At 37.7% G+C, this 15,843-nt stretch overlaps 1 protein-coding gene across 2 annotated transcripts in view; it reads right to left on the bottom strand.

The window, feature by feature from the left end:
- ctnna2 (catenin (cadherin-associated protein), alpha 2) overlaps window positions 1-15,843 on the bottom strand; it is a 302,082-nt gene that overhangs the window by 164,011 nt on the left and 122,228 nt on the right. The window contains exon 8 of one of the 2 annotated variants that reach the window (XM_071504021.1): window positions 814-998. The exons of the other annotated variant lie outside the window; for it this stretch is intronic. Coding sequence (XP_071360122.1) covers window positions 873-998 — 126 coding nt within the window. The 3' untranslated portion in view covers window positions 814-872. Of the gene's footprint in view, window positions 1-813; window positions 999-15,843 lie in introns of those variants that run through there. 2 annotated transcript variants of the gene reach the window in all.

Here is a 15,843-nt window from a genome sequence, read left to right as displayed (position 1 = left end):
TCACCTGACTTGGCAGCAATCAAGAAGGTGGTTTTATTTGTGTTGTGTGCATACATGTGCCCATCTGCACGAAAGCAAGTGTGTCTGCTGTCAAGGGTTGCATGAGAAGCTCTCAGTGATCACTGTTGTGTTGACACACTTCACTCTGACACTGCCACTCCAATACCAAGGAGCCATAATGCATGGCCATCTGCCTCAAAGCACCCATCCATCCACAGGCACTCAACACTACCTGAACCCTCAGATCATTTACAGAGACCCGATGTGTGAGTGGCAGGGTTTACAATGCCCATGATAGTGCAGCAGCAGTGAAATATAATACATACACAAACCAAGTCAAACACTGACATTTTTGACTCTCTTTAGCATGTTAACATGAAGTGCATTATGCAGTGTGTATGTTCAGTGTTACATATAACTGGTATTTCTATTTGCAAATTTTTTTGATCCACCATTTGAATCACTGAATATGGGATTTGTTGTTGTTGTTTTTTTGGCAGGTAATGTTAGAAAGAGTTGGTTCCTTGTAACAAATGTAAACAATGCCTCAGTATGTCTCAAAATATTGAATATAAAGACAGTTTTTTTGAGATAAGTAACTATCAGGAGTAACTGTCTGCAATGTTGCCTTGAGTAGCAAAGTCACAAAACCAAAAGCGTGTCTGTCTACTTCCACCTTCCACCTGGACAGCACAGCTGCTTTGAAAGGAGCTATTATACCAAGGGGAACTGTATTTGCCATAACAGTAGACCTGAACATGAATATTTCTGTCTGACATGGTCTGCAGAATAATGATTCCTTTCAGATTTCCTTGGAGGACATTTCCACTATGTAAGCTTTTATACAATTTGTGTATTTGCCAAACTGCAGATTAAAGAAACAAAATACAGACAGATAGATAGATAGATAGATAGATAGATAGATAGATAGATAGATAGATAGATAGATAGATAGATAGATAGATAGATACTACTGTTGAAAAATACACTTGACTTACCTATGGAAGGAGCATTGGAGAGTCATCAGGATGCACAGCATAACATAAGGAGAGAGAATGAGAAATGATTACTATGCATGCTATGTATTACCTAAAAAAACTATTATCTCTGGTAATGGACCACTTGATGCACCAAACAACAAATTCTGTCACACTGACATATGGTTTGAGAATTCCAACTGCTCCCTTTTGCTAATGTTAATGCAGACAAGACTAAGGTGTGGGGCAATGCTATAGTATTAATTATAGCTTTAGTATTAAATAGAGAGCCTGAATATTCACTGTGGACAAATCCCATATTACCATGAAGACAACATGGCAATCTACACACATGAGTGTGCATGAGTGTACACTGATGTATGTGTACTTCCACCATCAGATGTCACAGAGGAATTAGACAAACAAGCTTGGGAGTTCAGACATTTGGAATTAGAAAGTGTCAATGAAAAATGAGCTGGATTTCAACATGAAAAAGCCTGAGTGTATGCTAAAGCACTGTGTTTCTATGTCTTGCTTGCTTTGAGTCACATTGATTGGGCATGGTAATCCAGGTCAGAGCCCTGAACTGGCAGTCACAGAAGCTACCCAAGCAGTGAGCCGGCCAGGTTGAAATTGATCCTCGCGGTCTCCTGAATCAAATAGAGTCCAAATCCTCTGTGCCATCCAGCATGCTGATACAATCTTCTGTTTGACCCCAGTGCAAAGTGAGACAGTGAAAGAAAGAAAGCAAGAAAGAAAGAAAGAAAGAAAGAAAGAAAGAAAGAAAGAAAGAAAGAAAGAATAACTTGTAGACACCATGTAGCACCATTGTTATCTGCAGCATTGGTTGACCACCGGGGGAGGCAAATTAACCTAAAAATGTTAAATGATTTAGAGCCATCAAATTTCCCACTTTAACTTAACTTTGCATGATTGCTATCGGATTGTTAACCTCTATTTCCCTACTCAGGGAAAGAAAAGCTTAAAACTTGCAACAGTCTGACCAGAAGGCCACAAAAGACATGAAGTAACAAATCACACACTGCGGAGAAAAAAGAAAATAACAAACATACATGAAAGCAGTTTTGTTTTAAGGCAGACTGTTTGTTTCAATCCCCTAATTTGCTGTACCCTTTTACACACAAGTCAATGTTGCACAGCAATTTACGCTTTGGTTTGGGTGTGGAGGAAAAACACCCAATAACTGAGCTGGAAAGAGAATTTGTACGTTTAGGGATTTTGACATAATCATTTTACAAAATATCTATTTGAAAGTAATGGTGATTGTTGTTTCTGTTAGTAGTTTAGTTGGAAGACATCAGTGCAAGTGAAAATCATTATACTATCATTATATTACACCCATCATATGTGTCTTTTAAGGTCGTGTTACACTCACATTTGTGCAAAACTGCAGAGTTGGGAGTTCATTCTCAGTGGGTTTGGCAGGACTTGCCAGCCTTTCATATAATGATGAAAATGATTTGCTTTAATGTTCATATCAAAAGTATTTCTTAATGTAATTGAGCTTTTAAATACCCAAAAATCAGGAGTCAGCGATTGATGTCTTAATGGACCGTAGAGACCTTTACTTTGTGATCTTACTGAATTTTAATGTCTACTTCTTTAAAGTTTTCTCTCAGACAGAATTACTCTCTCAACCCAAACCTCGACCTAAACGTGAACTTCAAAGAATCAATGACTATGTTTACTTTCCCTCTCAATGAAGCCTAATCATAACCACTGAGCATTACAGACTATGTTCAGAATAATATAACCTCATCTAAACCAGCAGCAAAAAAAAAAAAACTGTCAGCTTCCTGCAATGGCATCAAAACAGTGTGACTCTGGAAATTTCTGAATTAACTGAGAACCCCATCAGAAATCTTGATTTGCCTTCACTGATTTAAAAAAAATGCATTTAGGTAATATAAATGCTATTCCAATTAGTGAATTATGAATGTCCTGTGTATATAGATTTGCAAAAGTCTAAAATTCTCCAGTCCTAAATAACATGGACTCCAGAGAAACTGCCTACTAATTATTGGCCAGTAAATTGCCGGGCATGATGTTCGTGCTCCGATCTCGAATGAGGCCACAGACACCACATCTTTGATGAGAGTGCTGATGTGCTTGGTGTGGGAGAGCACACTAGCTGCCTCCTCCTGGGGCCTTGGGGTTCCTTTTTCTTTGCTGCAACCTTGCTTTTAAGTGAAAAGTTTCAAGTCAAATGTTTTTTACTGTGCCTTGTTCTCTGCAGGATCTATCAGCCTTCACTTGCTTCCTGATCTCCATCCATGTTATTTTATTCCGTGGCTGTACAGACGCTACTTCTGCTGCAAAGTAATGTGCAGGTTTTTTTTCTTTTATTTCTCCATTGGCGTGGAAATTCATCAACATAGGCACACACGAGGGGGTGAAAACCACAAGTGAAGTCTTGAGTATGGGTTTTAAATCAGAACTTTTATGAGAAAATCACAAATTTGTGTAAGACTAGGGCATTAAAGATACTGTGCTGGAAGCAGGAAAACAACTGGGATGGCAGAACTAATATCTCACATTCTCATCAACAATTTATAGAGTCCAATTCACCTAATTTTCAAAGATGAAGTTACAGACCTGTTTAAATTTAGGAAAAGAAGAAGGCTTTATCTTCCTGGGAACTCTCAAAGAAAAATGCACATCCAACAAATAAACCCACAAATTAGCAACACTGTAGGCTCTACAGGTATCGGACTTAACTCTAATTGTACTGATCTAATCTTCTTTCCAAACAATTGGTATAAAAGAAGCGGCAGACATGATTGCTGACTATTCATAGTTTCACGTTAGAAAAACAGCTTCCCATTATCAGACTTTATAAGCCTGCTCTACAATAGCAGTACAATTCTCTCTTTCACTACACAAACCAACTGATCACATACTCAAATTTGCAATGGCACTGTTAAGAAAAAAAAGCCTTGCACCTTCTAGCTGTAAGAGAATAGTTTCATGTAGGTGATTGCTTTGCTTGCCTTGATGTAGTTGCACTTTAAGGGGTAAAACATGGGGTCTGAGTTTGTGTTGGACCTACCCTCAGACCCTCCACCATCCCCTCCTCCAAACTCACTTACATGGAAATTGTTTAAAAATACAGGCGAAAAACTAAGCAGCACACACCGATGTCTTATAATCTCTCTGAAGGCCTTTGTTCTGGACCAAGAGAAGGTCACATCTAATGAGGCCATGTTCACCATGGCGACAACAGAGTAATCCCATCAGTGTGCATCAGCCTGTCTTATTGTGTTTATCTGCAGGGTTTTCAGCTGTGGAACACTCCACATTGATTGCTGTCTGTGAGCAAATCCTGGTGTCACAGCAAGTAAAAGTGAAGCAGTGCAATTTCACCTTCATGGTTCAGGAGCAAAACTATGAAAAAATGAAGAAACATCAAACTAGTCAGTAATGGCACGAAAATATCACAGTCTAAACTTTCATTTATGTTTCCCCTCAGGCAAAATGATACCTGAAGGATGATGCTTTTCAATTACAACAGGCAAATAAAAATGCATGTGATTGTGTTTTTTATTATTTCCTTGAGTGATCAGGAATTACTTTATCATTTATATATATATATATATATATATATATATATATATATATATATATATATATATATATATATTTTTTTTTTTTTTTTTTTTTTTTTTTTTTTTTTGGTTCTATCAAGCAATGTGCTGATAATAAGAAGTGGAATGGAACTGCAGCAGAAGTACAGGGTCAACTGGCCTTCTTGTTATGAAAACATAGCTATAATTTGATGACATAAAGAAGGCATGCAGTAGATTCAGTGCATTTTAGAAGATGTTGATGACATCAATCATTCTCTGACTCCAGCAATCATATCCTGTCATATCTGATGACTGAGCAAATGACACAGCACAAAATCGTCCTTTCTTAAATGTCATCTAAATATTGAAATGCAAAGAAATAGGACATTCTCAAAGGTCTTTCTTGCCATGTCTTGCCCTTGTTTATTCACGTCCAAATGAGGCCTCAAACTCTCTGAATTAAACAACAGTATTTAATAAACAAACTCATCAGCATGCACCCAAAGTGTGTACATGTTCCATCCTATTAATTAAATATTTAGTCCCCTCATCTATACGCCTGAACGCTCCCGTCTTAATTGCAATGAACACAAGCGTGAAGTCAAGGAGAGGAAAAGAAAAGAGTGTGACATTCATTTTCGATTTTCAAAAAATAAACACATAAAAGTGAGGTTTGTGAAATTTGTTGCCAAGGCAGGATTGGAGCCACGTCCATAACTCTGTTTCTTTCTCTCGAACAATGTGAGGAAAACATTAGCAGCCATAAAAGCACAGCTACGGTCTAAAAGATAAGAGAAAACTAAAGCATCAGACAACATGGGCTGAATACAATAATGCAGACTGTACACACAAAAGAACTGTCTGTCTTTCTTCTCCCATACCGAGAAATTTATGATTGGGTTTTCTCTTAAACACTTAGCAAAGCCTTAATAATACCTATTTTTTTTAAAAGTGCATACATTTAAACTAAATAATAAACTATGTTCATCACTGGAAGATGGGAAGCTTATGATTAAGTGCATTTCTCATATGTCGCATTGGGCTCATAAGAATATTTTGAGTGAGACAGGGAGAGAAAGATGAAGGAACTGACAAATATTGAATGGTAAAGCAATGGAATAAGTTTAGGATTGTATGAATGTTAACTTTTTTGACAGTTCTGACTGATTGATAAGGATTCCACAGTTCTGTCATCTTACCAGAACTGGTTAGTCTTTGTATGAGGGTATGATGACATAGAGGGTTTGTATGAGGGTATGATGGCATTGTCTGACACCTAAAGTCTCTTTTTGTACATACAAAGTGTTAAAGACATTCAGGTTGGAGTTTGCACATAGGTAAAACCAAGGCAGACCATTTGTAGACTCATATATCAGAATCACCAGCCTGATTGAGAGACTACATTCAAATGTTCAATTAGAGGGAAATCAGTGTATGCATTGTTTGAATGACAAAAGTTGTTTCCCTCTTCATGCTCTGGAATGTTATTCCTGACAAAGCTTGTCATGACCATAGCATTCGCAATTTGAACTTCACTTCATTGGCGGCATTATTATTTTGAACAGTGCTTGTTCTTTTCTAGCACAGCGAAATAAAAAAACACTTTCAGCACCTGCATCAATGGAACAGCAAACTTTAAATAGAAAAGGAGTGCTTATTGATAATTTTCCTTTTTGACAGAGGTTTAACAGTTATTTTCACAACACCAGACAGTTTATACTGGTGTCAATACAGCGATTTTCCAAAATCAAGCAACAATGACTTGGATTTATCATTCTCTTTTGTTACGGCTTTCACATTTTTCAAAGATATGTATAGTCAGTGGCCAGAAAATATGAACAACCGCCAAATATAATACAATTCTACTTCTGGGAAAGTAATAATATTAAAAAAAAAAAAAAAAAAAACAAGAAAAAAGAAAAAAGAAAAACAAGGTGTGAGATTGAGTTGTTGACTGTTAACATTATGACTCTGAGGCTATAGTTTCAGGATTAATTTTTAATTAATTAAAAACTATTACAACACATATTGTTATGTCAACAGTGTTTGACTCTGACAGCTGATAGAAAGTACCTGTTTATTATCAGTGTTTCTATTCAAATTATTTATGTTTTATGCTTAACCATTTTGTCTTTAATTGGGTCAGGGCCTTCTTACTGTTAAGGCCTCTGCTGACATATCATGGGTCCACATATATACTTATAGCCCAGGATCTGTTGGCTCCTCCAGGTGAAGCAGTGGTAAAAGCATGCATTTTGTATTGCCAATATACTGTGCAATAGTCCATTGGTCTACCAGTGGCCTGGCACTTTAAGGGATCTCCCCATCACATCCAACATGACAATAAAAGCAGTGTTGTTGAGTTGCACTTGGCTTGCAGAGGTGAGTTAAAAATACAAAGCAGCTCTCATGCTAAAAGAAGGCAAGTGGATAAAAGTGTCTCCATCACAGTGAAATTTGAAGTCAGGTGGGGCAGCCTATTCATCTTGGCTTTCACTGATGAATCCCAAGATTTGTGGCAGCAACAGGCACAACCATTATTCTTCCTTCATTCTCCAGTTAACATGATGTATTACAGAGGCAAGGGCCGGTAACTGAGCCCAGTGTGTTTTATTAAGAATGAAACACAGAGTTTTACTTTGTCTGTGAATTATAGTAAAGATGGCATCTGTGGAATCAAAGAACTGTTCGTTGAGTCTATAATACAGGACAATTGTGGTTAATGTACAGTAGTTTTACTTGCACAAAAAGCTCTGTATAGACACAGCTACATAACTTGAGTTTGTTAATAGAGTTGGTTCAAATATGCAAGCTCGAATTATCAATTCACCTTCAATGTCTTGAATGCAAAAATGCTTTCTTCTACAGTCATTTTAGTAGTAGAAGAAGTTTTACTTTGATATTTCTTCTGATGTGTATTTATTTAAGTTCTGCAGTAAACATGCAAAAGTCTTTTCCTAAAGCCTGTTCTTGGATACCTCCCACAGATCAGGTTTGGACTTTGCCTCTGGAACTCTCTCATTAGCCACTTGTGATTTGGTGTTATTTCTACATCAATTGTTGAACCAATACTCCCACAGAGGTTCTGCCATTGAGCGTGTTATGCATTACAAACCCCTAAAGTAGAGCAGTTCCTCAATGACAGGGCATGTTGACATGAAATATTGTGCATACTCACAGTAAGTTCCTGCTATCTTGTGTCAACCACTGTAAAAATGTATTTCTAATGAAATGTCATTCATGGCCTATGCAGCAAATGCTATTATTTGGTAGTGATGATAGAAGAAGCACATTTGTATATCCGATATTTTAGCTGCAAGCAAACTCTCAGTGAAAGTATTTTCAATCAGGAATTGAAAATGAGAAAAAAATAATAACAAAAATCCTGTTATATGTCAGAATTATCCGTCAATAATGAAAAATATGAAACGATGACTTTTGCACCAAGAATAAACAAGACTTGTACTCTGTTGACTGAACATTAATGTTTCTGATTCGCAAGAGAAAACAGTGCCATACACTCCCTGTGTGTCTGCCGCATACACACACTTTGTAAGAGATGATAGAGAAGCTGAAGGGAGAAGAAATCCTGAAGATCAACAAACATAACATAGTACATAACCAGCCTGATCTCAAAGAAGAGAAAAAACATACAAGCTAAGGGTGATATATCCACACTGACATTTAAAGGACAGTATTTGAAAAATAAAATTTATAAAACCTGATTTGTTATTGACGGAGCAGGAGACTTGTTTGAGAACTGTAACTGCCATTACTCAAGCTTGACTTATGATGAAAAAAAGAGGAAGAAGATTATTTATTTCCCCAGGTTTTGAGGATTTTTGCCCTGGGGGATGTATCCAAGAGAACTATAAAAACAAAAGTCACACTGTTAGGATACAGTCTTAAAATACGTACATTTAAAGACAACGTGTATATGTAGTAGACTCAGATGTCAGTTTGGGCCTCAATATAACATAGCAGCAGATATGCTATTACACACCAATTTACACTGAAAGAGGGTGAGTGGTTATTTCCCACTATACCCTGAAGAAACATACCATCATCATAGTCTAAAGACAACTGCTACACGTTTATGGAAATGACTGTTAAGATTTATGTATCTAAGCACTGTACTTGACACAATGTACACAATGTTTTCCTCAGGGCCGCACAAAGATGTCCCACCTGTCTCACCTTAAACAACGTCATTTGTCAGAAGTTGTCCTCATACTCACAATTATTTTCCTTTGTGCGCGTTAATAAGAAAACGGTTACTGGTCAGCGACTTTGATGGCCTGATACAGCCTGGTGATACAAAAGTTGACAATGCTCATTATAATAATTTGCTCTTTTAAGACAAGGATCTCATGGCATCTCTGCAGGCCAGCTGGATTAATAACTCCAATTACAAGCCTGCTCTTCATGTGACATGGGAAAAAAAAAAAACAGTTACTACTAAGCAGAAAGTACCATGGGCTTTACTTCTCTCCTTGTAGAAAATAACAAGTTAATGCTAAACACAACACAACATTATGGCACAGGTATAGCACTAGGGAATCGAGAGATAAATAAGAGATACATTTATATATATTTACAGTGAATGCCATAATTCCAAGTTATGCGAAATTGTTGCTTGACCTACAGAATCAAAACTCTACTCTCTAGCTTTATACTCCTATGCAGCCACTTTCAGCCATTTTTTTTTTTCTTTTAGTTATTCAAACTCTAAAACCACAGTAAAGTATAAAACCATGGGCAGCCAATTTCAGCATGGATGCTAACACTAACTAACTAGGGTGCTGACTGGCAGAGAGCTGAATATTGAACGATGAATGGCTGCATCTGTGAACAAGACAACCTGAACCTAGCCATGGCTGAAACCTGCAATAATACCACACTTTCATTGAATTCAAAATGAAAAAGGATACAGTGGTGTGCCCAAGTTGTTCTGTTCCTGCTCTGTGCCTTAAGTAGGTATGTCCAATGCACAAGCAAGATAAAGTAATGCTCATGCTATGTTTAGTTTTAATGTTTTTACTTGAAGCGCAACCGCCACCATAGAATACAATATTCAGCAACAGTTATGAATCAAACTAGTTTGAGAGCGCATATCTCTCTGACTTCATTTAGACCACACCCGCTGTCTGTCTCTACAGGATAATTTAAGCTAAGGTGCTGAGATTTGTATGAAGATTACTTCATTCTGCAAGTTTTGAGTCCTAATTTGTACTATTTGTCACTGATATGTGGAGCTCCATCTGTAGGAAACAATATTCTACACGTCTACCAAATGAAGTAAACATGTCTACATATCTAACGAGACTAGGTCAAAACCTTGTATGTGATTGGACTGCCTATGGTCAAATCCTGATTTTATAACTGCCACGTCCTCTGCTAAATGATGTGATATGTAGAATTGGTCGTAGCAGTTAGTACGAAGTCTCTTTACTGATGACTTTTCTCTCTCCCTCCCTTTCTCCTGCTCTCTCTATTCAGTGTGTCTTATGTTTAGTTATTCCTCTGCCTCCTTTATTAATAATGAGACATGTAATGAAAGTAGTTTATTTGCTGTAATGGAGGCGAGGCTCAGAGTATTTTGTATAACGATCCTCTGCTGCTTCCCTACAGTTCCCAAGCAGCCGGGTAATCCAGAACGGCTTGGTTGACTGCAGCTCGAAACTCCGCTGAGCAGTGGTGGAAATATTGTCACTCAGTCAGTCAGTCAGTCAGTCAGTGAGTAAGTCAGGGACATTCACAATTATAGGGCTGGCCCCACTGTTGTGGTTCAGACAAAAATGACCTCAAACAAATTTAAAAGCAATTTAAACAAAGCTTTTATGGCTTTTCCTATGACAGAGACTTTTTAAGGTAGTCTAAAAACCATGTCAAGAAAAGGTAGTAGGAACAAGCTCAATCTTTAGCCTCAACCTGTAAGTCTCTGACTCACCTTCCTTACAATTTGATCCAGTTCCTCTGTTTCTTCTAACAAGGTGTGAAAACTCACAAAAGTACATGTAAGATACCTGTAACAATTTTACCCATTTTGAACTCACCTTAATTTTAGGTGAACAAAAAGAAATCCCCCACAGGGACTAGCAATTACATATAGAGAGTTAGTCAACCAAAATCAGGTACTAATGAGAAGAAGCAAAGATTTGTAAGCTCTAAGTCAGCACTCTCTGTCACGGCTCCCTGAAGCATGTGTGCATGCATTTGGAATGTAACCTCTGGTTAGTGGGAGACCTCAACTGCTCTTTACAATTTCAAACTAAGAGGTGTGATACATATTTTTAATTACAGATCACTTCCAGAGGAAATTATGCACTGCGGAAAATGCTCCCTTGAATGCCTTGTAAATAAATAAAGGCAGGCTCTCTAATTAAAGAAGAAGTGGCTCTCATGCAATAGGCATGGTGCTTTTCTGGTTCCCCGAGCCTTTAAGGTAAAAGTGCGCCTTGAAGTTAAAAGTCTTTTATAAAAATGTGTTTTGAAAACTGTGAACACAGACATGTATTAATAAATGCCCACTTAAAGTGCAACAAAAAGTCAGCATCACCCTCAGGTCATTTGCACAGCACTTGGCTTTTAAGTCTGAGTTTAATTATAGATTGGGCAAAAAGGTGGTCGCAGCAGGAATAAGAATAAAGGAGGAGACCCAGTATTTATCGTGGTTTCCTTTCAGACAACCTACCTACACTAGCTGCTTTGCATCAAGTTATTGGAAAAAAAAAAAAAAAAAAAAAAAAATTATGCATGTAACATCAAGGCGGTAAAGCACAACTGGCACTACAAAAGTTTTGTAACTCTGCTTTTGAGTGACTGCACTTAAAGACAGAAACACAGAATCACATCCCAGTTTCCAGTTTAAGGATAGATGGGAATATACAGATGAGTAAGACTATTAATCTCATTTATGAAACATAGATTTGACACAGAAAAATATTTTATGGAATGCATAAACATTTTCTAGTAATGGTTGTAAGGTCAGGATTACTTGCAAAGTGTTGCACATGTCCTCAGGTTTTATGCCATGACATTACTAACAAAAATATAGAACATAAAATATTCTAGTACTACGTTTTATATTTACATTTTCAGATGACTACAGTCTGGTGTGTAAACGCATCTGCACAAGTTCAAAAAGGTTTCACATCTTCTCACACTTATCCTGGGTCTTTATCAATCTTCTTCACAAACGAGAGGGAAAAGGAGAAAGACTGGATGATGGGAATTTCTGGTGAGTCCAGTCAGAGGCTGGGCTGCCACATGAACATGAGAAGGACCATTCTCACACACACGGTTAGTTCACTTACAGCTAATGTCTTCGCAGTTGGTATTTTGGCTTTTTGGAGCGAATCAATACAAACTACATGAACAGTCCAGTGGTCAAATGCACAAAAATTATGTGAGGCTGAAATTTTCTTGCTTTGTTTACTGAAATCTGACCTATAGGTGTTATATTTAATATCACATCACACAGCACATAGAAGGCAAGAATGTTGCACACATTTCAGCAACTGTTTTACATCAATGAATATCCCACTCTTCTTGTTACCATCCATATGTTCGACTAAATATGAACTGCAATTGCATACCTTTCCCGCATTTACCACAATGTACAAGTGAACCTGTATTTCTGAATATTCCTCTTTTCCACTGTCTAAACAATCTCAAAAAATAATATTATGGCAAGTTGACCACCTGGGGTTAAAAATTAATTAAAGTCTTCCCTACCCCTTAAGTCAAAGTAAATATAGTAATAATTATCATGATAACTTAAAAAAAAAACCTGCAAGTGAACTGCTTATAAATTAAGACTAGTGCATAACTGTCAATTGCCCCGAGACCATGCGCAGACTCTCTTTGTTCTCACAACAAGTGGTGACACTACGGCACTGACTGCAGAGAAACAGAAAGACAAGACGACAGACACAGTAGATACACAGACCGCTATAGAGGAATCTGGTTCACTGCACAGCTTGTATGAAACCCTGAAAGGCTCATAATTGAAATTTATATTGTTCATCTATTTATGTTATTGCACCTATTACAGACACCTGATAGAAGACAAATCTTTGAGGCATCTTCTAGCTTGTGGAAAAGGTTGTGGTATGAAGGCCAGTGTTCCCATTTTTGTTTCATGGCTTTGCTTTCGTGCTGACTCAGAACATGCCAAATTTACAGTGGTGGCTTTTTTTTAAAGAAAGGAATTAAGGGAGAAGGTTGTAGAGGTAGTTCCTGAGAATTATGATCCATATCTTGACTGCGGTTCATAGCTGACATGGTCACAGAGGTCTATTGTACTCTGGTCATTACCCTATGCATCTGCATTAATTTATTTATTTATTCATTCATTCACTTGTTTGTTTCAGTAATAACACTTCAGTCTCATAATTTGTTTTGATATCTTTTGTGGATGTGGAAGCACAATTTGCATAAGCCAGCTATTCTGGGTTGTATAAAATCCATTGAAGTTACAAGGATTGCACTGAATAAGCTTGCATTTGGCATAAAAAACCAATTTGGTCTGAACCGACTTTGCAAAGGGAAGGCTCTCTGCCTGAATGGCCAGACTGATCAGATGGGGCCATAAGAGACCACGAGGACTCCATTTGGTTTGACTAATCCATTATATATGCAATGCAAATCAACAGCACAAAGACAGTGGCTTAATCTGTTTTTATAATGCACAAGTTCATCAGGAGACTGACTGTCTGTCATTGGGAAAAAAAGGTCAGAAATCTAAAATAATGGAAACAAAACACAGACAAAAAGTGATTTTAATTAGAGCCTGACTGAAAGCAATAAGCATCTTTGAATGTGTTATTATGGCATAATGTTTATTAATGTGTTTATTCCCCGGCTCAAACACCACATCATGCACGCTGATTATTATATCAAAGAGGGACAGGCAGCTGGAACCCAGTTTAGACATTATTCCTCTTCTACAGCACAGACTAGTGGAGAGGAGGTGTTAGTTATGATCAAAAGATTATATATATATATACACATAGCAGATTTAAACACACTGTCATTTAAATGCAATGAAAAAATTTTGTATGCAACTTAAAAGCACAAGTGAAGGGCAAGTGGCAGAATAACAATACTGTTAAAAGTGATGGCGTACTAGTTATTTGTAAACTCAACATACTGCAATGGCCTGTAATGAAAAATACAGGTGTTCATGGCGGTTCATTCACAGTTTTAGGTGAGGATTTGAAGTTCAAGTTCTTTTTGAATGGCGTAGTGCTCCATCACACTTGCCCAGAAAGTGAAGCTGAATCCGGCATTCTGCCAGCACTGAACCAGATGACTGACTCCAATCTAATGGAAGCATCGCTTTCAAAACAAACTCAATATGCACCACCCCTGTGGGACCCCCTGCATACAAAAAAGAAATGGCTGCCTCAAATCTACAGGGATACTATTCAGGGCCCCCTTCGATTGAATCTATAGCATGATAGGCTTTGGCAGGCTGTATATTTCTTTACTTTAGACTTGGCCCCGGCATGGGAGATTGATATCCACTGAATATAATAGAAGGAGGATAAGATATTCAAAATCCCTGTAAGGATTGTGATGGAGTGTCTAAACAATGAGCTACCAAATGGGATTCATGGCAATCTCACAACTCTGACTCATCAATTCACAGCATTGACTCTGAATGATCGTTCATGAGTAGAATATCAGATGACTCCCAGTATGTATCACTTGTAAGAAACATTAACCACCAACACACTAATGCTGATCAATTAATCTTATTTTCATCGTCAACAGGATATGAACGTGTGCAAAAAAAAAAAAAAAAAAAAGACTGAAAAGCAATGAATGAGAAAAACAAGCAATGCAATCACACAGGCTTTTCAAGGTGCAACATCTGAGCTAAATGAACCGTATAAAACTATGTTTAATATTCTCGACCGCATTTTGGTGTCCTTATGGTCAGGCTACAGCTCTCCTCTCCGACACACACACACCACACGCACACACCACACGCACACACCACAGCACATTTTACTAAGGACAGCACAGAAGCGGAAGTGGAGACCAGTGAGAAGTGAACAATTTACTTGAAATGACAACAACTACACTCATAGCTCTGTAAGTATAACCAACGCCTTTCCAAGTAAAAAGCCAGTAAGCGTCCTTCATCACGCCTCCTGTTTCTGCTTATTACAGGTAGAAACACCATATTTTCCACTGCTCCCATCCACTGCGCTTTGTTTTGCACAACCACAGTGCACAACAGAGAGTTGATATGAACAAGCTAAAAGGAAAGCCTTCTGTAAGTAGACTGAAGCTTCATTTGCCACTGATCTTCAAATCTGTCAGACTTTTGAATACTTAAAGCTACAAGCTAGGACAGCAGCCACCCCCTCTCCAGCAGCATTACCTGCAAGTGATGAATCCACATCAGCAGCACAGGGAGGAGGGCAGAGGCGATGACCGATATTGACTGATGTCTGTGTTCGTCACTCAACTTCACTCAGTGTTTTCATGTCAGGAATGTTATTAAGTTTACTGACATTTTATATTTGTTTCCAGAAAGATATTATTCAGTTTATATACACTATAAATATATATATATTTATAGTGACTCTGCTGCTGTGTAGAAACTATTTTTGTTTATTGTAATCCTGTTCTAAATTTAATTCTCTTTAAAAATGATAATAAGAGCTACTATGTATATCAATAAAGAACTGGATAAGGTGCACTGTAGTGATGAGAAAAGATAATCGTAACATGATACAGCTACACCCTGATGAGAGAACCCCCACTGTCTCACCGCTGCTTACCCCCACATAAACCCTCGAGAATGCACACTCAGCATGCCAACATCTGAATCCCCGGCTAGCTTCCAGCTACCCTCACATTAAATGGTGCCAATAGCTAGCATGATGGTGCAGTAAGACATAGGAACTGTAAAAGCACACTTCAGTGTTTGTTTATCATATCGTCACTGCATTATTGAACAGTGTGCTTATCAAACAACAAAGCATTGATCATAAAGCCTGACAGCTGCACTTCTCATTAAAGTGAGCCACCTTACCTGAAACCACCTTACCGTTTTATTATCTCTTCTCTGCACATAAGCTTCTACCATGTTATTGAAGTCCAGAGTTCTGAATAGAGCTGACTAACCTTTGTCCTTAGTTTGTTCTTTATATGTCTTCTATCGCACAGTTTGTAACTCTCCAGTGCACATTTTCAATTTAACTGGATTAAGACAAAATGAGCCTTTAGGGAACATTGTGTAAATAGGCCAGGTGATTCCT

The sequence above is a fragment of the Trachinotus anak genome, unplaced genomic scaffold, assembly GCF_046630095.1.
Source record: "Trachinotus anak isolate AG129_WGS33_773 ecotype Australia unplaced genomic scaffold, CSIRO_AGI_Tana_v1 ptg000019l, whole genome shotgun sequence".
NCBI classification, from domain to species: domain Eukaryota; kingdom Metazoa; phylum Chordata; class Actinopteri; order Carangiformes; family Carangidae; genus Trachinotus; species Trachinotus anak.
This window is presented reverse-complemented; position numbering and strand designations above follow the sequence as displayed.